The sequence below is a fragment of the Protopterus annectens genome, chromosome 9.part0 (genome assembly GCF_019279795.1).
Source record: "Protopterus annectens isolate FY-2018-M chromosome 9.part0, PAN1.0, whole genome shotgun sequence".
In the NCBI taxonomy this organism is placed as follows: Eukaryota; Metazoa; Chordata; order Ceratodontiformes; family Protopteridae; genus Protopterus; species Protopterus annectens.
Window position 1 is genome coordinate 209,440,923 of NC_056743.1, and position 25,840 is coordinate 209,466,762.

The following is a 25,840-nucleotide window of genomic DNA, read 5'->3' on the forward strand; positions in this document are numbered from 1 at the left end:
AAGGATGTAGTTCCAAAAAATGTGTTCACTAAATGACAAAATTACTAACTAACTAAATATCATCTCCTTATAGCTATCTTTTTAATGCTAATTTCCTCAAAATACATGATATGGAGATTTGTTCATTTAAACCTGGAGAAAAATGGGTTGCAGTCCTTATTTGCCAAAACAGCTCCTCCATTTCAGGTTGAATCTGCCAAGGACCTATACGTGGGGCATCATCCACCTGTTTCAGTACAAAAAATTGAAACTGGTGGCTTGGATGTTTAATAATGTGGCAAGCTAAAGCATTAGTAGGTTCCTTCTTAGAAATAGCGTAGTTATGTTCATACATACGCTGTTTTAACCTACGCTCGGTCTTACCGATGTAGAAGGCCTGACATAAATTACAGTTTGCCACATAAACAATTGCTCTAGAATTGCAATTGTATTTACCTTTCACTTTATATTCAATGTTATTAATTTTGACAGAAGATCCCTCTTTTATAAATCTACATTGTTTACAAAAGCCACATTTACCCATACTAAAGGCCGATGTTCTCAGCTTCGGTTTTCCAGCTTGCAAAAGGGTTTTTAGGTTGACTCCTCTTCTAAATGTGATTGCTGGAGGTACTTCAAACTGGTCATGAAAATCCCTGTCACTTGACAAAATTCTCCAATTTTTGCACAAAATGTCCTTAATAAAAAGATGATCTATAGAAAATGTGCACAAAAACCTCATGTTGTGTTGACAATTTGTACCAATAAGGTTTCCCTTTCGCATGCTATCAGCCTCAACATCACCTATAGATGTTAACTGGAAACCTAAAATAGGATGAAAATACCCTGCACTGCGCTTAGAGACTACTTCCTCCGTTATCTCACTCACCAGTTTGTGAGGGTACCCTCTGTTCAAAAACATTTCGGACAGGTTATTACATTCATCCACAAAATCAGCCTCATCCGTGACCATCCTAGCCGCTCGTACCATCTGCCCTTTTACTACAGCTCGCTTTTGATGGTACGGATGTCAGCTGGAAAAATGTAGGAAGCCATTAGAATATGTTGGCTTCCTGTAAATTCTACTTGTAAACCTCGAGTTCACCTTGTCCTTGTATAACAAAATGTCTAAGAAACTAATATAAGTGTCATGAAACTCAAAGGTAAACTCCAAAAAGTGAGTTAATCTGGAAATGGTGGCAATAAAAAGGGGAATGTCTTCTGGAACTCCTTTCCATAGGAAGAACATGTCGTCCTGGTACCTAGTGTACCAGGCGACGTTTCTCTTAAAATCAGGGTTATGGAAAAGTAAGGTGTTCTCCCAATGAGCCATAATGCAATTGGCATAGGCCCCTCCACAGGGTGAGCCCATCGCCACCCCTGACGTCTGAATATAAGTGTGCTCTTCAAAACCAAAAAAGTTGGAACCTAGAATCATTTCTAAGAGTGTCTCAACCAGGCAGATGGTATTATCATTAACTTTTCTCACGCATAAAAACTTCCTTATCCACTCAAGTCCCAAATTGTGTGGGATCACCGTGTAAAGGTCCTTCACGTCTACCGTAAGAAGGAGATATTTTGGGTTGAATGAGATGTCATTGATTTCACCCAGAAAACTCCACGAATCCTTGCAAACTTGTAAGACACTGTAGAATTACTGGTGCTCTTTATAGGCATATAAAAAATAACCCAGGTTGACATTTTTTATTAACATGTGCAACACTATTTTAGAATTGGACAGGAACAAACCACTTGCTGGCAAACAGGATAAACGCCCAGTGCTCCAGAAAAACTTGAATAATATTAATGAAACCAAAAGGAGCAACTAGGCTGATGCAGAGTCACAAGTAGAAATGAAAGGCAAAATCCTCAGGTTAAAATCCAAATGAAAGGCAAAATCCTCAGGTTAAAATCCAACAAGCTCAAATGAATGAGTGAAAGCGCTTATCTGACCTGCAGTGGAATTAAAGTTGGATTTTAACCTGAGGATTTTGCCTTTCATTTGGATTTTAACCTGAGGATTTTGCCTTTCATTTCTACTTGTGACTCTGCATCAGCCTAGTTGCTCCTTTTGGTTTCATTAATATTATTCAAGTTTTTCTGGAGCACTGGGCGTTTATCCTGTTTGTCAGCAAGTGGTTTGTTCCTGTCCAATTCTAAAATAGTGTTGCACATGTTAATAAAAAATGTCAACCTGGGTTATTTTTTATATGCCTATAAAGAGCACTAGTAATTCTACAGTGTCTTACAAGTAGAAAATTTAAACTTAGGATTGGTAAACACGTAGGGGATGTAAGACACTATAGAATTACTAGTGCTCTTATAGGTATATAAAAGATAACCCAGGTCATGGGTTTAAATTTCTGGTTGTACAACAGTTGGTTAAGGATGAGCAGGGAAGTATCCTAGACATCCATTTGGATGTGCTGGAACTGAAGTAGCAATTGATATTCAGTGCCACTCAGTATCCAGGCATCAATGAGACGATTAGTATTGCTAGTATTCTTAAACTTGACTACTTGTCGACTTTTACACTTGGGTGTGTAGTAAATTGTTCTGATGAAGCCTCTTCACTGGAGGGGAAAGCGTTTAATGTGAATAAAGTGTGGTGGTTCATTTGGAAGTGGTCGTCTTCTTGCTGGACATTTTTTCCTGTTTTGGTTGCCAGTCATTGTAAAGTGGTAGTTTTGTAAATTTTTTAGGGATGGAGAAGAGATCATATTTTTTTTTATGGTTACCAAGTAGGTTGTTCTCTGTCCAGGTGCAGAGGTTGGGAAGGACTGCTGAGATTGTTTTTGTAAGCTATTGGGGGATATGTGATTCTAGACGTAATATGTTCAGTGATGGATAGTGTCTGTGAGATTACTAATAAATAATGAAAACAGAAAGGGCCCTAGAACTGATCCCTGTGTGACACTTGTATTGAGTTTACCATTTGTTGAAAGTTGATTATTTAAAGGATCTGAAATGTCCTGTTTTCAGGATAGCTTTAGAATCATTTTATTGCATTAGAGCCAAAGTTAAGTTTTTGTAGTTGGTGATGATTAGTCTGTGGTTTACAGTTTAAAATGCTCTAGTCATATCAATTAATTTCCACAGATTGTGTCTTTTGCTGATAGTAGTGCTAAGAACATTTCTTAAACCATGTTGCTTGTCTGAGAAGAAACCATATACATTATTGCGTTTAAGCATTTGCTTGTACAGTTTTTTGTCAGAGTTTATGTAGAGAGTACCAAAATATTATGCCTGTGGCTGGGAAAACATTTCTAGGATAAAAAGTCTCTCTTTCATGGAATCTTGCACATAGAGCCCATGTTTTGCTTATCCATTCTTTTGGATTAGTTAGTGCAGTAAACTTTGATATTCTGAGAGAATCAGCATAATAATTGCTGCTTGTGCTGTACCCCATTTTTTTAAATTTGTCATATTCCCCTAACAGGTGTCTTTTAAAACTTTATTGTAAATGTACCCACTGAGTAACCATTAAATTAGGCATCTCATTTAGAGAAAATGTTTTAACCCACAAAGCTACATCAGTATATGGTATCTCACATCACAGTGGCGCTGGAGACAGACTGCTAAGAATTTAGGCAGTTAATCCAGAAACAGGTGGATTTTATTTGCTGTAGCCTCCCATCTGACCACTGAACTTTCCTGCATACTGCTGTACTGACTCATTCCTTCCTCAAGGTGCAAAAACCCTACTGTCCTTTTGTTCACCTAGGGTTGAGAGCCGGAGGACTTAACAGTGGTGCTGTTATGAGCACAAGGGATCAGGGTTTTACACTGTGTGTTTCCAGCATATGCCCAGTAACACCTCTGGGGTGGTCATGCAGTGGACATTATGCAGATGATATGATCTGCTTATGCTCCAACCCCTGTTGAGGCAGAGGTTTCCATTGGCTCTCCAGTTTTCATTGAATAGCTCAACAGACATGTTCCCTGACACGTACCACTCTTTTTTCATCCGGAGAGAAATATGCAGAGTCAGGTCTTCAGTCGTTTTTCAGCCCCAGATAGCTCTTTCAGTACCAGGACTGTGAATCAATGCCAGGTCCATTCTGGATGATTTAATTAATTTTCATACAAGGGCAATCTTGTTTGTCTCAGTGTGGCAGGTCTTTACTTGCTTCCCATTCTGAACATGTGCAGGATAGGTGCTAGAAAGGGAGAGCAAAACTGTACATTTTGCCAGGCTTAGATGAGTTTTGTCAATAGTCCATAGTTGTCCACCATTTCCCATGGAGTTACTCATTTAGGTTTATAGGTAAATGTTAGGCTATCGATCTGCAGACTATTACAAGACTAGCCTTTAACCAGAGGTCAGAAATCAAAACCTGTATCTTTTATCTTTGGGGTTAAGACATTAACCATTATGACAAACCTCCCTCTCTCCGTCCCCTATAAATATATTTTCATATAAATGATTTTGCCCTTTCGGCAAAGCAAAGTCTGTTGAAGCTTTCATAACATTTCATAATGTTGCTGGCTTTACAAACTGTAAAGTGTAGTTAAGACACATACATCCTTTAACAAATATGGGTCTTGGCTTTAACATTACATTTCTTAGTTTTTTTAAAGCAGAATGCATGTTGTTGATACCCTTAAACTTTTATAAATGTGCTAATTATGTTTGTAGTAGTGTCTGACTTATCTTCATTTGGATAACAGAATTGTCTGGCTTTTGTTCCCAACAGCAGTAGAACATATGTACTAGTAAGTACGTTTTACCACCACTTGTGAGCATAGGGCAACAAGGCACATGGGTCAGGAGAGAGTGATTATGTGCCAAAAAAAAAGAGAACTGTGGTAGCAATTGCATTTATATAATATTGTTAGCAGGTTAAGTGCAATACTGTCATCATTTTGTAACTGTATGTTGAATGTTGGGTGCCTGCTTAGCAGAGACAGAATATATTTAATCTGAAAGCATTGATAGTACTTCCACTAATGTACTGAAACTGATTCTTTGCAATAAGGCAAATTAAAAGCTGCGTAGATTAAGAATATCTGTTTGCAGATGATAAAACCTGCATTTTTATTAACTTCTGATAAAGCAGAGAAATTGCATTGTTATCCTTTCCCAGAACACTAAAATGATAAACACTGCAGAAATTATTTGCAAAATATTGACAGATTCAAAACCTTATTTAAATGTTTAGAGCAGGGTGGAGAATCCCTGGGACCAGTACCAAAAAGAGGGGCAGAGAAATATTTTGGCAATCCAGATCAAAAGAGGGAAACATCTTCTTTTGTGAGATTATAACTTTTTAATTTTCTGACAAACCTGGGCAGATGTGACTGTAGCAAATAAATAGTCAGTGTACTTTAAAAAAAAGTGTATATGTATATGTTAGTGCCAAGCCCCACCATCAGCAGCTCAGCAGATTCTCTGCCTGGCAGCTGAATGTCTTGTAAGTGCAAGCAATTTTTTTTTTGGCAGTCTCTTCAACACATCTGTGACAGACAGCAGTAGGGGTGAGTTGTGTATTCTCTTCAGAATACAAGCAACTCATGCATTTGAAGAAAAAGAGGTGTTTGATATTATGCTATGAATGTTCATAGGTATTGGGAAACATATAACAAGCTGAGGAGTTGTACTGCCAATTTGATTCAAAGTGTGTGTGTTTCTGAAAACCACTGTAGTTACAAAACTCACATAACAGGAGAAACCCTGTGATCTATGTATGATAAGAAATCTGAGTCGGTTACAAGTGTGATTGGGGGGGGTGAGTGGCCCAAAGCCTAATATCCCATTCCAGGGAAGATTATCAGATTCCTCCAGTGTATCATTGCTGCCTAGTGATTGCTAGATACTTTGTACTTGGATTGCCAGTTGTCAGCAATTTTCTGTTTGAACTTACCTGTGGGTGGATGTATGTGTGTGTATTCTCACATGTGTGTGTGGCTCTCCATGCTAAGAAACTGCAGGCTGGCACCTGCCAGAAAATTACAGAGTGGGCCTTCCAGTTATGGGGAATACAATCCCTTGCTAACAGTGATGACCAGTGATGGATGGGCTCTCTATTCAACTCTATTAGGTCAGACATGAAGCACCATCCACAGACAGGAGTTAAGTGGCCACAGTTACTCAGGGGTGATCATAAAGAGAACATCTGCTCTTGAGAGACCAGCTAACATGACTGTGTTTTAAGCATTAAAACCAGTTGAGTTCAAAAAAGGCAATTATGAAAGTCAGTTTTCAGAGCCATATTTCTCTTGTGATTGTATACAGAAATGCTGGTTTAAAAAACGTACCCTTTCTATATCTGATTGGATTACATCCTGTAACATCTCAAGTCTCACAAGGTTTGCTGAACTGTAATAAATAATATAATTTTCTGGGAAATTTCTACATAATGTGGTTAATGTCAGTGGGTCCAATCCATCTTTAAATGTACTTGTATTTTAAACTGTTCAGTTAGTATCTCCTAGACCTAATAAATGCTTTATGTATTCCTTTGGATGAGATGCTGTGATTTCATATTGTGCTCTTTTGCTGACCCTCGCATCCATTTGTATGTGTATTGGTATCGTAAACCATATTCCTGCCATTACTATATTTATTTTATTGCTTTATTATTTTAGTTTGCATTGCATTTATTTGTAGGCCGATGACTGTATCAGTTCTGCTTGCTTGTATGCATTTTGGATGCTGTATTTATTCTTTGTTGTTTTGCCACATCTTTACCTTGTGGCTTAGATCATGACCGAAAAGGGACATTGAACTAGCACAATTACTCTGCTAACAAATAAAAAAACTGAAATAAATGAAAATTATCCACTCTGTCCCAACACCAACTTTTTATTTTTGGGGGAAATTTGGCCACAACACTGTAGAAATTCACCTTCTCTTTTTGATAAATGCCATGAGATTTTTAACATCCATCTAAGACACCAACAGGATCGCAGTTTAATGTCTAATCCAAATAACAGCACCTCAGAAACATACCAACTTCCCTTCCACCAAGTGCCACAATGAAGTGGCAGTACTTGTACATAAATCCATGTACCTAGTGTGGGAATAAACCCATAGATTCCTCATCTTTTCAGCACTAATACAAATTTGTTATCTTCTGAGAACTTAGTGACTGGTTACTCTTCAATGAGTTCAGAGATTTAAACTGAACTAAGTATGTTGCAATCATTTGGTTATATCCGAAAGGATGTAAATGCAAAAGTATTGGGGAAGAACTCAAAAAAGAGACCATCTTTATTTTGGTATTCAGCTGGAAAATTCTCACATCTATCCCCCTTTAGGCAAAGCATTTAACATTCTGATCTGATACAGGTAACTAATCCGTTCCCTAGAAGAAAAATGAATAATTTATTAGCTGCTTCCTGTAAGACTTGCTGCATGCATGCATATATATTTTCCTTCTTCATTCATGCATTATAATCCTGAATAATACTGCTTACAGGCTTTCTTTCCCCCATATTAAAATCTGTGCTGTTTTTCTTAGAGTGGAATGTGTACTGCATCATCATAGCAGAAGAAGCTGATGCAAGGTTGATCAAGTGTTTTTTGTCGAATAAGTGATCAGATTTTGTTTTTTTTTTTTGTTTGTTTTGTTCTTTTTTGTTTACTGCTAAAGTTCATCTGGGCACAAAGCCCTATTTTTGTGTTTTACTAATGGATGAATATCAAAAGAGAGTCTGGTCACTGGTCTGCTATATTTTCTTAAGCAGGTGTGTTAAGGTGTAATGGAAAAAGGAATTTCCACAGTCACTACTTCAGAACACATACATGTTACAAGTAGAAGGACAAAAGCACTTTATTCATCCAGGTTTTAGCAGCAAACCATTGTATTAAAAAAGACACAGTGAAAATGAAAGACTACAATAATTCAAAGTTGATGAAGTCAGAGTAAAACTGCTTTTAAATTATTCCATATAATTTTATGATGTGCAGCCTGTGTGTGTGTATGTGTGTGTCTGTCTGTCTATAAACCTTAACACTTTACTGCCATAGGTAGCAACAGCAAAAGGTTCTTAATTGCTCATTTTTCACGTGCCTTAGATGATTATTTAGAACAGAGGAAAAGTTACAGAATTATTAAGATTCTAAATGTGTAGAGAACAGTGTTGTGTTATTTGATAGGATAATAACTTCTTTTCCATCTATTGTTATGCAAAGAATGGCTTACAGGTTGTGCATCAGAAAAAAGGGTATGATTTAATGACCGCTGTGCTGTATTTACCCTTGTAAGAGGTACATTGTGTTAAAGGTTTGTCTGTCATCTGACTACAAAAACCTGAGAAAAATCTTGTCAGGTGCTTTGATGTTTCCTTAAAAAGACAAGGTAAGAATGTACACCTGTGTCCAGTGGAATCATTCCTAAATACGATGGTTAGACTTGAACCACAAGCATTTTTTGGTGGCAGTTTTGTTCATTTAATCGACCCGTATCCTTTCCTACTGGATAAGCTACCTGCCCTATTTATCTGACAGTTTATACATTTTTCTCGACACCTAATAAGTATTGAAATACAGAGGTATGCAGGCTGCTACAAAACTGAGTACTTATTTTACAAACTTTTGGTGTCAAATATATGCTCATTCATTTTCATTATAATAAACAAAGATAATGTATGATTCAGTAACAGCAATGCAGAAAGGTATAAAAACGTAAAGAGTATTTTAACAGCAATGATATAAAATTCAACAAATTAATGATTTTATAAAAACTTTGGAAATCCACATAAAAGAACAAGATCCTAAAGGTTAGCTGACAAAACTAAAAATGCAGACTTGGAGTTACTTTCTTGACTAGAGCATTGACAGTCCCAAAGGCTAACTTCAAGTTCTGTGTTTAATATATATGTGTGTGTGTGTGTGTGTGTGTGTGTGTGTGTAAATATATATATATATATATATATATATATATATATATATATATATATATATATATATATTTTTTATACTGTGCACTGGATTTGATGGGCAGTGTCCCAACATCCAGTAGGACGACACCATTTGGTTGCCGTTGACATGTGTGTGAGATCAGCAGTCTTGAGTAGGGAATATTTCCTTCCCCTGGAGATTGTGCAATGCTGGATTTAGTGTCTCTCTCTCTCTCTCTCTCTCTCTATATATATATATATATATATATATATATATACACACGCATATGTATAAATGTGTATATCTATATATGTGTAATTAACAGGGGTTCTGGGCTTCCCCCTGCAAAGGCAGTTGCAGTTCGTTTAGTCCACTCCTGGGCACTCACCGGAGCATAGAGAGTATGTGTTGATATTGGTGATTTTGACATTATGACATCGACTTACTGGGTGTCAAGCATGCACACTTATTTATATATATATATATATATATATATATATATATATATATATATATATATATATATATATATATATAGAGAGAGAGAGAGAGATGTATGCATCTGTATATGTCTATATCTATAGACACACACAAACACACTTGTAAGCAGGCTGCTCCATGGTATACAATGTGATATGTAGACCTTAATCGAAGTCAAATAAACTGTAATCTGATGCTTTACTACCCTTGTCTTGCTTCAGTCTTGTCAATATAGTTTCCCCTGTATAAAGCCATTATAGTTTTGTGTATGTTTACTTCGGTAAGTGATAACTGTATTTTGGCTTCGTAAAGCCAAAGATCAGACCTTTTCACTTCCTGCTTAGGAAATGCACGCTGCTTTGAGATTCTTTATGATGATGGGAAAAGTACTGAAAAAGATAGTCCACACACTTGTATAAAGACTTATTTCAAGACAGTCCAAAGGGCTTGTTTCCAGGAAAAAAAAAAATCACTAGTGAATAAAGAGGATTTTGAAGGTTATGCGCAGTATGTAAAACAAGTATTCTGTTTTACATTTTGGTCATTGTTTGATATTTATTTAATATATAGTACTCAGCCAACATTAGTTAATTTCCTCTTTAATAAGGTACAGACTTTGAAAACATTATGCAGGTAAGCTCTGCTGTAAACGAATCAGTATTAAAGGCCAGTACATAAGTGCTTTTATACATTGAGTTTATGGTGCCATAGTATGTGTGAAAATACTTGGGCATCGGTATCCTTTTTAATTTACAACTTGGATTGCTGATCTCTGAAAAGCAACAGCACAAATTCATACAAAATCAGCTGGCTGCGTTTGTTAGGCTGTAATAATTTGCTACAAAACATCATAACACTCATCGCTAGAAGAGACTTGGAATTCACAGAGCATTTTCTTGTGGTAAGCACTGACCATATATTCACTAAAGCAATTGCTGCATTATTTCTGGTGGCTGATAAACAGATACAAGTAGAAGGGTAAAATTATGGCAAGATCTTGGTGATGAAAAAATATCAATTTGCTTTGTCTCTGACTATTTATCTACTTACATTTTATTATTCGACAAGGGGTTGTTGTGGCAAAAAATTAAACCTTGATAGTGATAATTTATACCTTCATTTCCACTATGGATCAGTTAAGTGGACAGAGTTCTTTGCCTTTTATCAGTAGAGGGGGGTCAGAATTTCCAGCATCCTTTAGCTAAAGCTGCTTCCTAATGTGGGTGCAAGAAGTAAGGAACAGTGGAGCAAGGCATCAGTATATCTCACTGTGCCATGTATGTGCATAAAGCTTTCTTCCCATGTCATCTTTTTAACTGCCTGATCAAACAGCCTTCCCTCCAAACTGTGCCGGTGGTCAGCACTATTGGGTCTTCATCAACATCCCATTGGCAGGAAGAGAAGACCTTTAAATTCTCTCTATTCTTCAGACCAACACTCTTGGGCTGTTTCTGTATGCACCTGCAGCAAACAGACAGAAAATGTACATATTATGTTAGTGATAATGTGTCATTGTGTTCAGGATTCTGTGTTATGCTTTCTAAGTGGGCACTAGTGCCCATTAAACCTTTTTGCATACACTATTAAACAGAAGGGTTGAAGTTAGGGGTTAAGAGGTACACCATCTCCTTACTATTAAGAAGTATAAAGTAAAAAATATGAATATAAGTGTAGAGAAGAACCAGAAAATCTAAAGCAAAAGCATTTGCTTTCACTTTTCTTAGCATTTACTTTTGCTGTATTCTAATCTTGTAGTACACTCTGTCTCCTGTGAGTGTGAGTGTGTGTGTGTGTGTGTGTGTGTGTGTGTGTGTGTGTGTGTGTAGATATATATATATATATATATATATATATATATATATATATATATATATATATATATATATATATATATATCTGCTCACATAAAAAGACAGATATTTGACCTTTGCATGTGACAATGCAGTTCTATTTCTGTTTTTTTTTTTTTTTGGCTGTGAGCAACCATAAATTCTGTATTCTGGCATTGCTGTATTCTCGAGGGACAACACAGAAGTAAATGATCAACCCCTCCCACATGTTGGGCTTATTTGAAATGGGTTTGTCAGTGTCACAGGCATGATGCCTACTTATCAGTGTGTGGTTTGTAATAGATAGTAAGTGAAACAGTAACTGAAAAACACGAAATGTGAGCCTTATTGTTTGCAAGATGATGTGGTGGTTACAGACGTATGTATAAGGGTACGTGAAGAGCATACCTTTTTGATAATGGTACAGTTTTAATGTATCTACTGAGGATGTAGATTAAAATCAGAACGCTATCACATAAATAACAGAGCAGAACTGCCGAGACCTACATTCTTACTGGATACTGTAGTCTCTGTGGCATAGAATTATAAAGCTCTGACTATGACCCTATGACTGGGATTCAGACAGCAATTGTGGAACTGGGGTGTAGTAGGCTAGTGTAGGATTAAAGAGACTGTGCATGCTCACCTCTCCTAGGAGGGGAAGGGGAATATATCCATGAATGAGCTCTCTGGACAAGTTCTTTATTGGAGACTAAGGAAGAGATGGAGGTGTTTATACTGGGGAGGGTGCGGACTTCTGCAGGTTTGCATTACTGGTGGAAATGATTGGCAATCTTGTGCTATGTCCATGTTACCCCAGGACTGTAACTGGAAGTTCTGTTGATGGGCAGTTAGAGCTAGAAAGAAAATGGTTGACCACACCATGAATGATGTTGCCTCGCCTGGCACTCATCTCTCAGCCTGAAGGAATTGAATGAGTTTGTAGGTCTGTCATCTGGAGGAGATGCAGTGGTTAATAAGATGGCTAGGAGAGAGGGTAGCTTGATAGTCCTGTGTGATGCTTGGATGCCCCCAAAAAATTACTGGACATTGCATTGTGTTGTACACTATCACTTGCATTTAAAGTTTACATCTGAAACATGAGTTTTATAATCACGTGTCTTACTAAATGTAACAAAAGTTTCCCTTTAAATGGTGCCAAGAGGGGCAGTGACTTTTAAGTATTATTATCTTTATTGTTAGTTGTACAATTAATTCCTATTTTCTGTTACTGATAATTGAGGAGAAGCCAAGCAGAATAAAGTAAGACCTGAAAGGTGCAGCGCCATCCATTGTTAGTATTGTTTATGTAATATGATACATAAAGCATTACTGTATTATTTTAAAGTTACATTTTGCCAGTTATAGTTTTGGAAGGAAAAGTATTAAAAGACTAGAAAAATGAGTAAAGAAAATCATATTGGTGAAATTAGATGTTAGCTTGCCTGTAATGTTCTGTCGTTCAGCGTATAGAAAATATTACGTTTGTCAACCATGTTAACGTTTGCATTGTTATAGGAGTGAGTGACATAAATATTCCTAAATAAAAGCTTCAGATGTCTCTCTGTTGTGACATTTCAAAGCTAATACAGTCTGTCTTTTTTTTTTTTTTTTTTTTTTACAGGGGTCTACATTTTGATTGCAGTTGGAGCTGTGATGATGTTTGTTGGCTTCTTGGGCTGCTACGGTGCCATCCAAGAATCACAGTGCCTTCTGGGAACTGTAAGTCACTCATACTGCTTGGGCTTAGTATTGTTACTGCTATGAAGTTCTGAGGTGGGTTTTTATCATTGTATCCATGCTGGGGTAGGGTTAGTTTTTGACACCTTTAATGTAAGTTTTTTTTGTGTTGCTTTTGCGCAGTCTTCTATGAAGACTAACACACAACATTTATAACTCCAGTGTTTTTAATATCCCTAACACTATCCCTAGTAACCCCTGCACCTTGTCTGGCAGTTAACACAGAGGATCAAGGATATGAGTTGGTAATGTTATACTTCCTATAGTCAGGGGTACAGGATTTGACTTATTTCTTCCTTTCTTTGCAGACTTTGTGTCTCTGAGCAAGTCACAAAACCAGACACTACTCACAGATCACCCCGGAAAGAGGTGCTTGAGTTCAGTGGGCTTGTCTGGTTTAAGTAATAGATTAAAAATAATAGGGTTTGCCTAGCCATTATAAATAAAATGTATTTCTTGGAAATGGTATAGCATCTTTATGAATCTGATCATCTGAGAAACATTAGTCCAAATGATTCTTTAAAAATTGCAATGTAGAATGCTTTTTGCATTTGGTTGTATGTTATTCCTTCAATTGAAGAAACTGTGGAAGTAGGAATATATGTCATCCTTCTGGCATGACAATGAAATAGAGCATTAATGTGTCTGGTCATCTGTTAAACTGTATCATAGTATGGAAAGATTGTGTGGTCTTTTCCATCGTGCATTGTGTATTGGTAACACATAGAGCTGCATCAAAAAACAGAAAAATGGGAAGGGTCTAATGAATGTAAATATTAATGGAGACTGTATTCATTTCTAATTATGTGGTGGTACTCATGATCTGATTAACTTCTTCTTCTTCTTTCGGCTGTTCCCGTTAGGGGTCACCACAGCGGATCAACTGTTTCCATTTCTTCCTGTCTTCTGCATCTTGCTCTGTCACACCAACCACCTGCATGTCCTCTCTCACCACGTCCATAAACCTTATCTTAGGCCTTCCTCTTTTCCTGTTACCTGGCAGCTTCATCCTTAGCATTTTTTTCCCAATATATACTCTGCATCCCTCCTCAGCACGTCCAAACCAACGTAATCTTGCCTCTCTGGCTTTGTCTCCAAACCTTCCAACCTGGGCTGACCCTCTAATATACTTATTCCTAATCCTGTCCATCCTCGTCACACCGAGTTCAAATCTTAACATCTTCACCTCTGCCACATCAAGTTCTGACTCCTGCCTTTTTGTCAGTGCCACCGTCTCCAACCCGTATAACATAGCTGGTCTCACTACCCTCTTGTAGACCTTCCCTTTCACTCTTACTGGTACTCATCTGTCACAAATCACTCCTGACACTCTTCACCACCCACTCCATCCTGCCCGTACTCTCTTCTTCACCTCTCTTCCACACTCACCATTACTCTGAACTGATTAACTACCAAAAAAAATCACTGATTTCATCTTGTGGTCATTCCACGGGCTAAGAAGCAGGCATGTTTGGGACCAACACTGACTACCATGGCAAGAGTAGAATCTTAAAACTTTTATCAAACTGTAAGAAAGCCAAGCACAACCAAGGCGAGTAGTACAAATAAAACAGAAAAAAAGCAAAAATCTCTGGAAAAGTGTAATCATGTTTGTCAAGGTTAGATACATATGTGGTCATGTCAGATGGCTGTTTTCCCTGTGGTTTTATTAGCATACACTACAGTTCCCTGTCCTCTTTTTTTTTGTTTCCATCTGAGTTACCATACTGGATATTGTAAAGCTAAATAAAACATAATAACGTGAAATACTATAATTATAGACTGTAAAACACAGAACAGACCTGCAGGGTTTTATCATCTAAAACAGAGCTCAGTGGGAGGCCACTGTAGCTAGAACACAGAGAATTTCTGCTTTCTGGTTTCACACAGCTTCTCCATGGGTCTTTAATATTTTACCAGCATTGCTTTAAATACCGAAACAGTAGTAAGTGTTAACATCTAACTTAATTGTTTTGAAATAAAATGGGACATGAGGTCAGGTCATAGCATCTTATGTAGCTCTCGCCCTCACACCCAGTTTGTATAATGGCTGGGAATGTAATCAGTGTATGTGACTTCAGTTATGCTTGGGATTATGGAAATATTTTCTCTCTGTTTTGAAAGCTTAGATAACATCTGTTTCCACCAAGTAATTAGGAAACCTTACAAAGCAAGTGTATTTTAATGCATTTCCTGTATACTACTTTTAGCTGAGATTTTAAGCAGTAGTTTGTAAGTAAAGCATGATTTGTCATTGAGATGATTGTGTTAAATCTCATGCCTGATTAACAAATATTCCTTTTGAAAAATGACTGCTTTGCATCTCCTGCACAAGCCCAGATCTTTAAAAAGGGTATGCTTGTACTCATATCATCGGTTTGGGTTTGTGTATCAGTTTCTCCATACCCTGGTTGCACACAATGTATAATGCCGCAGTAACTGCATGAATCTCTTTGTTTAGATAACAGTTGCACTAATTCCCACTAGTGAAGCATCAGCGGCAGTAGGTCAGACATCCAGCCAACTTCAGACCTTAGTACCACTCCCCTCTGTAGGTATGGCAAGCATTAAATAATTAAGGATGTAAGCTGCCAGTACAAGACTGATGTCCACCTATACCATATTACATTTTTCTTGTTTTTTTGTTTCCCAGTTCACATTATAAGCATCAGTCTCACTGCATCTGTTGTGTGTCGTAGTTTGTTTATTTGTTTATTTATTTTATTTATTGTTATTGACATTTGTTGACCGGGAAAGTCCACTGGGTCAGAAACCCATTTTCAGTGGAGACCTGGGAAGAAAAGCTCCACAATATATTACAAAGGAAAGGTCTTTCGGCTTTTCCCGGTTAGGGGTCGCCACAGCGGAACTCCCATCCGCTAATGATTGGCAGTGGATTTTTACGGTGCCGAGTTGCCAGCCCGATGCCCAACCTTCAAAGAAGGCACGCCCATTCACACACGCACCTACCTGCATGTCTGTAACGTCACTCGACTACGGGGAGGACATGCAGACTCCACACACAAGTCCGGGAATCGAACGGGAGAACCTCTTGCTGTGAGGCGACAATGCTAACCGCTGCACCACCATATTACAAACTATTGCAAGTATTACAAAGTATTAAAAAGTATTCAAAATTAACATAAATAATCAAGGATACATGCATGAAAGCAGAGATGTGCATTACAGTACAGCACAGCGTTTACATTACTACTCTTTAAGCATCACAATGCACTAGTAAGAAGTTACTTGTGCAGCATAGCATACATATGCAACAGTATCATATATAGTATGTGTTTGTGAAAAATGTGCTGCTTGAACCCAAGGCTGAAACTTTTTAGGACCTGCCATTAGAACCCTTCATAATAGGAATTAGTTAAGGGACAGTTTTAAGGGGGCTTGTTTGTTTGGCAGGGGCAAGAGGGGTTGTTTAGGTAATGCAGTTTTAGTGCTGATTTAAAGGTTTTTATACAGTCAGTTTGAGTTATTTGGGAGGGGAAGGCATTCCAAAGTTTAACAATGCTATGGGAGTACAGACATTGTCCGACTCTTTTGTTGAGTTTGGTTATAGTTAGTTGTTTGTCTAAGGATCTTAATGTTCTCTTAGGAGTATATGCTTGTAGGATGGAGCTGAGTGCTGGGCAAGAGTTTTGTTTGAAAATTGGTTTGTGGGCTAAAGTTAGTTGGGTATAAAAGAGATGGTGGGAAAACTCGAGCCAGTTCACTTCTTTAATAGCTTGGCAATGGCGTGTTTGGTTAGGCTTTCCTGAGGCAAATTTAGCTATTTTATAATAGCAATATTCTAGTTTATTACTTGGAGGTTATTAAAAATGCCACTACCTAATAGGAGGGAAGGGATGAGTAAGGTACTGGCAAGTTTTGTTTTGGTATGGTTGTCCAGGTAAAGTTTATGACGATAAAGTTTGCCTAATTTAAAGTGTGTTTTCTTTATTGCATTGAGAATATGTGGTTCAAAAGTCAGTTTGTCATCTATTGTTATGCCTAGCAATTTAGCTGTTTTCACTGTTTCCATTTCTGTACTATCTTTAGAGATAATTTTGAAGTCTATATCTGGCGGTTTTGAAGAGAATAGTAGAAGTTTAGATTTTGGGGGGTTTAACAGGGGCTGTGCATTATTTAGTCAGGATTCAATTGATGTGAAGCATTTTGTGTAACTAAGGATGTCTGAGAAATTGTTTCTATAAATAATGAATGCAGATAGCACCATTTAACATTTCTAAGTGCATTGCAGACGAAATTTACCCTACTGTGACTCTGACAAAAATGCACAAGAGGATTATAATATCCAGTGTTGTCTAAGATTCATTTGGAATTGACACACACAGTCAGTAGAAGACATTATTCTTATCATACCCTGCATGTTGCATAAATTTTTGTGGTGGACAACTCTGATCAGACGGAACCTGAAGGGGCCCGTCACTTTGGAAACCCACAATCAGGCCCTAATTACAGATTGTTCAGATTTGGCCTGAAGGACATACTCACAGAATGTTATGGTACAAGGATTGTGGACAGCAGGCCAAAGGAAAAAAAATCTCTCTAGTCTGATAAGAAGTGATGGCCTTTGTGCAGGCATTTGACTTCCAAAACAAATAGGGAAAAAGATGTCTAGCGGGTGACAACTCTGATCATTGTATAAGCAAGGAGGAACCCAGTAAATACCTCTTGTGCAGGCTGACCATGGCTGTCTGAGAGAGAAAGCACCACATTCCCCGATGATGCTAGTAGCAGTTTACATCTCCTCTAGATTCAGTGTCAGGCCAATGATTAGGTTGGGGTCAGGCTTATAGAAGTGGATACTACATGGGGATATTTTTCTTCAGATGGTACATGTGTGGTATCCAAGGAAAATATCCATTTGCAGTTCTGAGCAAAAGGCAACTCAAGAAGTTTTGTACAAAAGTTTGGATTTTATGAGTAGGGCAGTGGAAGCAATTGCATTTTTTGATACAATAATAATGTAAATTAGGAGGATATATCCAGTACTGGAGGCAGAAATTAATGTGGAAGGGTTCCTTTCCGGTAGGTTGTGCCTGAACAGAGGAACCATGCACGGGTGTCCTCTCTTCACTTTGTTTTGTATTTAGAACCATTGGCAAAGAAAATAAGGGACTCAGAAGTCCAAGCATATAATTGGTACCGTATTCAAGAAAAGTTGCATTTATTTGCAGATAATATTATTTTGTGTGAGACAAAACTAAAAAGGCACATCTCAGTGTTGGTGGAACATTCTGAGACAGTTCCATTTTTATCAGGATATAAAATTAATGAAGCTAAAACAAAGGCTATAGCTGTAAACTGTGTACCCACACATGAACTGGTTCAGCAATACCCATATTTATGGGGACTAGATAAAATGAAGTATTTAGGAGTATGGGTTAAAATAGATTCTGTTATGGCAGCTAAGGATACGTGGGAAGAGACTAAAGATAATACCAAAACTGAGAAACTGGAAGCTGTTACCTATGGCTATGAAAAGCAAGATGCAAGCAGTAAAAATGTTTTTAGTCCCTTTAGTTTTGTACACAAGTCATTTACATTTTTATCATCTGGGAGAAAAGTTGTAGACAGTAATTAATAAAGAATTGAAAGATTTTATCAAGGAGGGGAAGAGGGCAAGAGTCAAGTGGGATAATCTAATCCTTCATATAGAACAAGGAGGTTTACGATTACTGGACTTGAAGGGATATTTTACAGCTACACAGTTTAAGTTCTTAAAGGTAAGTTAGGCAGAAAGTTACAGTTCAAAGTAGAAAGGGATGTGGTGAAGCAGGGGTTTCATTTAAGAAATAAGGAATTACCCAGGGACTTTGCAGGATTGTTGAGTATGACCAGTTGTTGTTCAGTACATAACTGGTGTGGCTACTCCCTTTTTAATTTCTCCAAATCTTTTGGGTTTCTAACACCATGATGGGAATAGACCCCATTCCTAAGTCAAAGTACGATTAAATTTCATGAAATTAGTATTGTTTCAATCTTTGATGTCAGCCAAAAGTGCTCTTCGTAGCACCCACAATGTGCCCAGTAATGACTCCTTCTGCAATTAGTACAGGGTTACATGTACTGGTAACATATCTAAATACAATTGTAGATTCTTTTTTACAAGACCCATTGCTCCTACTACTATCGAAACTGTCTGGGTATCTTTCTTTCACATTGCTCTTGTTTCTGGCTGCAAATTCTGATATTTTATGACTCTCTCTCTCTCTCTCTCTCTCTCTCTCTCTGTTTCTGTCTCTCTCGGTACACAAGACACTGTAGTCACGGAGTGTGGCGATTTCAATGATCAATGCTGCTTTTGTCTTTTTTTCATGGACCAGTATATCCAGTTTTCTAGCATCTATATTTTGAACTGTTGGTAGTGGGTGATCCCATGTGATGTAAACTTCATAGTTTTCTATGATGGTTTGTAGCTAATGTTTCCAGTGTTTTTCAGCCACTTCCATACCATAATGCTTGCACAATCCCCAGTGCATCAGTCTTGTCACATTATTATGCCTTTCGGTATACAGTCCTTCTGCCATTAGTATGTCACACCCAGCAATGAGGTGTATGACTATTTCCAATTCAGTTTCACAAAACCTACATTTGTCTGTTTCTCCCACATGTTCAATGGACTTTGTAAACCAGCATATACGTAGCCCACTGTCTTGGGCCACCAGTGCTAACGTTTCATCTCTTGGTTTGACTTTGCCTCTCCTTAACCATTCCTGTTTTCGTTCCTGACCAACATGAGGTTCTTCCAGAAGTTTTCTATACTGGAAACTATATTTATGCATTTTCCACATTTCTTGCCTTCTCATCTGGTCCTTCACCTTATATTCTTTCCTTTGTTTTTTTGGCACATTCAGTTACTGCCTGATTTTTATCTACTTCTGGTTTGATTTCCATTCCTGCTTGATGCTGATATGCTTCTGCTAGATTAAGTGGAGAAGTCATCTTAGATTTATTCTCCTCATGTTTCAAAACTTTCACTACATTTGGACCTTGTGAGATCAGTAGGTATGTGTGCAGTCCCACAATTGCAGATCTATACATGTAATCAATTTTTAAGGAGGCCCATCCCTCCTTTGGAACGGGGAATATATAATCTTGGTATGCACTGTTTTTTATAAATCATTTGGTGAGCATGAAGCATCCTTGTTTTCCTGTCTAACCTGTCCAACACCTTCGGGGCCGGTCAGTCACACCAAAACTGTAAGTTAGGACAGGAAGAGCAAATTGGTTTATAGCTCGGATTTTGTTCCTAGATGTCAACGCTGTTTTCAGGATTAATGTAAGTCATCTAAAGTATTCCTTGCCAAGTTGTATTTGCATTTGTTCATGTTTTATTGTTGAGCCTTCATCACTTCCCAAATATTTATACACTCCCGTTTGCTCATGTTCTTTTCTATCACATTCTTGTCCCAAACTGATGTTTTCCCTGGTACTGCAGTTTTCCTGCTTTAATGGTTGCTTTTGCACATTTATCAAGACCAAATGACATTCTTATAACATCTGAAAAAGTTTTGACAACTTGCAGTTGTACTTTAAGTTCTTCTTCTGTTGAGCTATACAGTTTTAAATCATCGCAAAGAGAAGATGAAGAGTCTTTATACTTTGTTGTTTTCTAGGAGCCAAATTATAGCCATGGTGTACGCTGTTAAGTAGACAGCTTAATGGGTTTAAGGGCAAGGCAGAACAGCAGCGGTAATGAGTCACCCTGGAATACCCCCCTTTGAATTTTTATCCCTGGGATAATAATGTTTCCTTTATCATAGCTTAATTGCAAAGTGGTCTGCCACTGTTTCTTGGTCACTGTAAAGTAGTCAATCACTGTAGGGTGGATCATATGTATTCTTAGTACTCCTTTATCCATGAATGTGTGATACTATCAAATGCATTTTTGTAGTCAATCCATGCCATACTTAGGTTCTTCCCCTTTTTACAGTTCTCCACTATGACTTTATTTAACAACAAACGATCCTTTATTCCATATGACTTTCCTTTATTGTCCTTTTGTTCTACTGCCATAATTGAGTTTTCTTCTAAATGACTGTAAACTCTGTCAGTATCAATTCCCATATATAGTTTATACTTTGTCAGAAGGCAAGTTATTGGCCTATAATTTTTAGGGTAGCTTGCAGGTTCACTGTTAAGTAAGAACATTGTTTTGCCTGTTGTTAGCTAGTGTCGTGTCTGTTTGGGGTACACATATAAGTAATTCTTACTGATGGCTAAATCTTCGTGCAAAGATGTTAATACTTTTAATCAAATGTTAGGTACTGCATCTGGGCCTGAATGTTTCAATTAGAGGATTTTCTTAACTTTGTTTCAATCTCTCTGGTTGTTACTTCATCCCATTTCATATCCTGTGCCTCTAAACTTCTTATTTTTGTTATGTTCCACAGGATCTTCATAGATACAGCAACTCCTATCTCTCTCCATAACCACGAACAGTCACCTACTCATGCCCTCTCTAAACCATCTAACTCCCTCTTAATAGCTCATCTTAATATATGTAGCATTAACAATAAAGTAACTCAACTCCAAGCTCTAACTGAAGTCTACTCCTTTGATATTCTCTGCTTAACAGAAACATGGTTAAAACCTGTAACCAAAGACAATGAAATCATCCCACCTGGATATAATATCCTGAGACTAGACCGAGTAACCAGGAAAGGTGGTGGGGTTGTTATTCTATATAAATCTTGCTTACAATTAACCACTCACGACTGTAAACTACCTTTAGACTCCAATGCAGAAATTCTTATTTCCAAACTTCATCTTAACAATGCCAAATCCATCTGTATTATCTGTATGTATCTACCACCTGGTAACAACACTGCCACCATGTAAAGTATACTTTGTTGGCTTTCCCAACACCTGCCCCAAGAAACCATAATCCTAGGTGATACAAACACTGGAACTGCTACTGTAGCAGCCTCCCCACAACCCACATTAACCTATATGGGTATTCACAAACCATTACCTCCCCCACCAGGATAAATAAATCAAACAAGAAAGCAAGCTTATTAGACTGGATTTTCATAAACCATCATCCTCACATTTATGATTCTGGAACTCTCCCTGATGATTTAAGTGACCACTTACTTACCTACATCATCAGACATAAAACCAATACTCCCATTCCAACATCTGTCAAAAACATCAGATCTAAAAAGAACTTTAACCCTGAACTACTCCAAATGGAACTAAAAGCTTGCAACTGGTCTCCCTTACAACACCACCCTTTCGAAGAAGTCGTTAATTACTTTACCTCTAACCTCCTTGCCATTCTCAACCACCATGCTCCAACCAGATTAATTAGAATTAAAACCAACTCTTCATCATGGCTGTCAAAAGAAACCAAACACAAAATAAATCTTAGAAATAAATTTTGGGCAAAATGGAGAAAGACTAAAAACCCTGTAGACCAACAGACCTTTAGACAGCTAAGAAATGATACCAAGAAAGCTATAATTTCCGATAAAAGAAACTACTACCTATAATCTCAACAAACTAATCAAAACAACCCACAAAAATTTTGGAACAGCATTAACCAACCACTCCATCCAAGTCAATCCACTACTCCAAACCCTCAAAATACTGACCAGAAAAATCCCATGAATATGGCCAATGCTTTCAGTTCCTTTTTTTACTAATGCTATCCAAACACTAGCTAGTCAGCTATCACCTAATAACTTCACTCTACCTTCCTATAAATCAACTTCACTGCCTCCTTTTTATATTCAACCTGTCCCAACAACATATATTCTAACCCTACTACAGAAACTAAAAACCATGCTGTCCCTCAGCAGACCAACTACCTGCTGAATTCGTACAACAATCAGCCAAAGCTATTGCTTATCCCATTTCCATTCTGATCAATAGAACTATTACTGAAGGTCATATCCCTAGCTTATGGAAAATTTCCCATATTAATCCCCCTCCATAAAGGTGGACACTCCACTGAACTCTCCAACTACCGCCCCATTGCCCTTCTCTCTCCTTTGGCAAAGATCATGGAGAAATGCATTCATAGACAATTACTTGACCACCTAACCCAAAATAATTTACTTTCCAACTGTCAACATGGATTCAGACCTTCACATAGCACTACCACTGCCCTTCTTTCCTTCGCTGATTGTATCAGTAAAAACCACAACCTTAGCAAGCTTTCTTCAGCACTATTTATTGACCTGTCTAAAGCATTCGACATGGTAAATCACCATATTCTCATCAAAATACTTAAATCTCTGTCACTAGATACATCTTCCATAATGTGGCTCCAGTCCTACATAGATAAAAGACAACAGGCCGTACTAGGGCAACAGGTCTCTATCCACCCTCCTGCCCATTAACCTTGGTGTCCCTCAAGGGTCCATCCTAGGACCTCTACTTTTTCCATATTTATTAATGACCTTCATCTTTCCATCCCCCAAGCCACATGCATACAATATGCTGATGACTTCACACTGATATGCTCAGCCACTTCCTCTTCTGAACTTCACTCTCTTACCCAGAAAGTATTTAACACAGTTGAACAATGGTTCACACAGAGGTGCCTTCTCCTAAACCCCCAAAAAACTTAACTCCTCTTCTCTCCTACCCACAAGTCCTCTCCTCTTGATTTCTCAGTTATCTCTACCAATAAAACTATTATATCACCAGATCCAACCACCAAACTATTGGGTATCACCATTGACAACAATCTGAACTGTGATATCCATATCAACAATACTATAAAAACTGTCAACAAAAAACTTGTCTCTCTCTATTGGATTAAAACCTTCCTTTTACCTACAGCTACAACCACTATAGCTCACACTCATCTAATCTCTACACTTCTTTATGCCTCGCCCATTTTTACTAAGCTATCTAAAAATAACCTCAGCAAATTGGAAATGTCCTACAATAACATTGCCAGATTTGCTACAGGCAACTCATTTAGAACCCACCATTGCATTAATATAAAGCAGCTGGGATGGCTTAAACTACAAAACCTGATTAAATTCCATCAACTATCTACAGCCCACAACACTCTTTATAAACCTTCCAAAACTCCTATTCTATCCACACTCATCACCCCTATAAAAATCTGAAATCCTTAAGGTCTTCTCACAAACTTCTAGTCATACCTCTAAACCAAACAACAAGTTTGGCGACTCCCTCTTCTCTAATACTGTTGGAAAAGCCTGGAATCTCCTCCCTAGTGAACTTTCCTCACTTCCCTCACTATCACTCTTCAAAAAGAAATTGAAAGTGCTCCTCAGAACACACTGGTTATGCCCCTGTACAAAGCCTGACTAGTCATGTGTCTCTTCATACTTTGCTCTACCTATCCTTTCTACTCATAAACTGTTATTCCTTCCTTATTGACCACAATTACTGTCTCCCTCTAGAACATCATATGTTGTACCAGTATGCTATATTATGCCTGCATTCTGCACTGCTGAATTTACTGTGTTAACCTGTAATATGCATTGTAAATATGATTCTTGTTTAATGTTGCTTATTTGTTATGTTGTTGTTTTCATTGTTCTGTCTTGGAGCTTATCTCCCCGGGCTTCTACTGAAAATGGACATGTATCCAGTTAGACTAGCCCAGTCAACAAATGTAAAATAAAAATAAAAAATAAAAATAAATACTTCTCCAAAACCTGTTTCTTTTTTTTTTTCTTGGCGGTCTTTCAATTCCATTTACCTTGTTTCCCAGTTCTCTATAAAACTTTTTTTGGGGTCATCAGTAAATTGCTTATTTTGTACTTTTCCTTTATATTTATCTGTGTATCTCCTAAGTTTTTCTGCCTGTGCTGAGATTTTTAGTTTATGTGAGATAGTGCATGATAGATCCTGGTCTGTTCTAATACTGCACATTGCTTTTATCACATCTGTCTTTCTTAGTATTTTAGTTGATCTGTTCCCTCTTCTTTAACCTTCTAACAGTGACATTTCGTGTCTTAATTGCTTCATAGTTTTCTCTATTCGATACTTCCATGATGGTATTAGATTTCTCCCTTGCTTTCCCTCACTACCCTGTGCTCTTATGGTAGAATTTTATCAGTTATTAATTTAGCAGCACAGTAATATATCCTGTTTACTTCTGTTATATTGCATGGATCACTATGGATAGTCCTAATTACTGTGTTCATTTGTTTTATTAAACTTTTGACTTTTTGGGTTTTATTGACCTTTTGCAGTCTATTTCTTTCATTGATCATAATGTCTATCTATGTCCATTAAATCAAAAAACTCTTCTCTTAGCTCAATTTCTTCTAAACTGAGGGAATATTTTTTGTTTTCCATTTCCTGCGGGCATTCTTTAGAAAGTTCTATATCATCTTCCCGAGGCACAGTCTCTTTAATTTCATCCTGTGCCATCCATTGCTGTATCATATGGGAACTCACTGGCCTATCACTCCTTAACACTGACTGCATCAGAGTTTCCACCGTTTCCTGTTCCTTCCCTTGCTGTCTAGCTTCAAGTGAATATTTATACTGGTTTCCTCTGGAAGGTTCCAAAATATCTTCATGTGGCACCGGACCAATTGCTTCCTGTTCCACTGGTTTCCCCTTAATTTGGATATCCATTACTCTATCCTGTTGTGGTGCTTTCTGAATTTGATTTTCTATACTGAATATTTCACTTTGCAAGTACTCCATAACCTCAGTTTCTGTTTCTTTAACTTCTCCATTACTAATCTCCTTTTCTACTTTTCCTCTTTGTCTTCTTATTTTTTGTATTGTAAAGTTTTCTATGTCCGGATTCCTTTGCCTGTATTTCTCTTCAAATATCTTTGGTGCTGCTCTTTTTGTATTGGTTAGTTTTGCTTTCTCCTTTGCATAAATATTATACCATATTAAATCTCTTTTTCTTTCCCATGTCCATATTTCTTCTTCATCTGTCTCCTGATCATCCTGCTTGACCTTCTACACAAAATCCTTCACTTGGAGGCACTCCATA

The 25,840-nt window shown here is 37.5% G+C and overlaps 1 protein-coding gene across 1 annotated transcript in view; it reads left to right on the forward strand.

Annotated features, from left to right (window-relative positions):
• Positions 1–25,840, forward strand: part of CD81 (CD81 molecule) — a 1,063,451-nt gene that overhangs the window by 675,331 nt on the left and 362,280 nt on the right. The window contains exon 3 of the mRNA XM_044082753.1: positions 12,758–12,855. Within this exon, the coding sequence (XP_043938688.1) occupies positions 12,758–12,855 (98 nt within the window). The remainder of the gene's footprint in view (positions 1–12,757; positions 12,856–25,840) is intronic.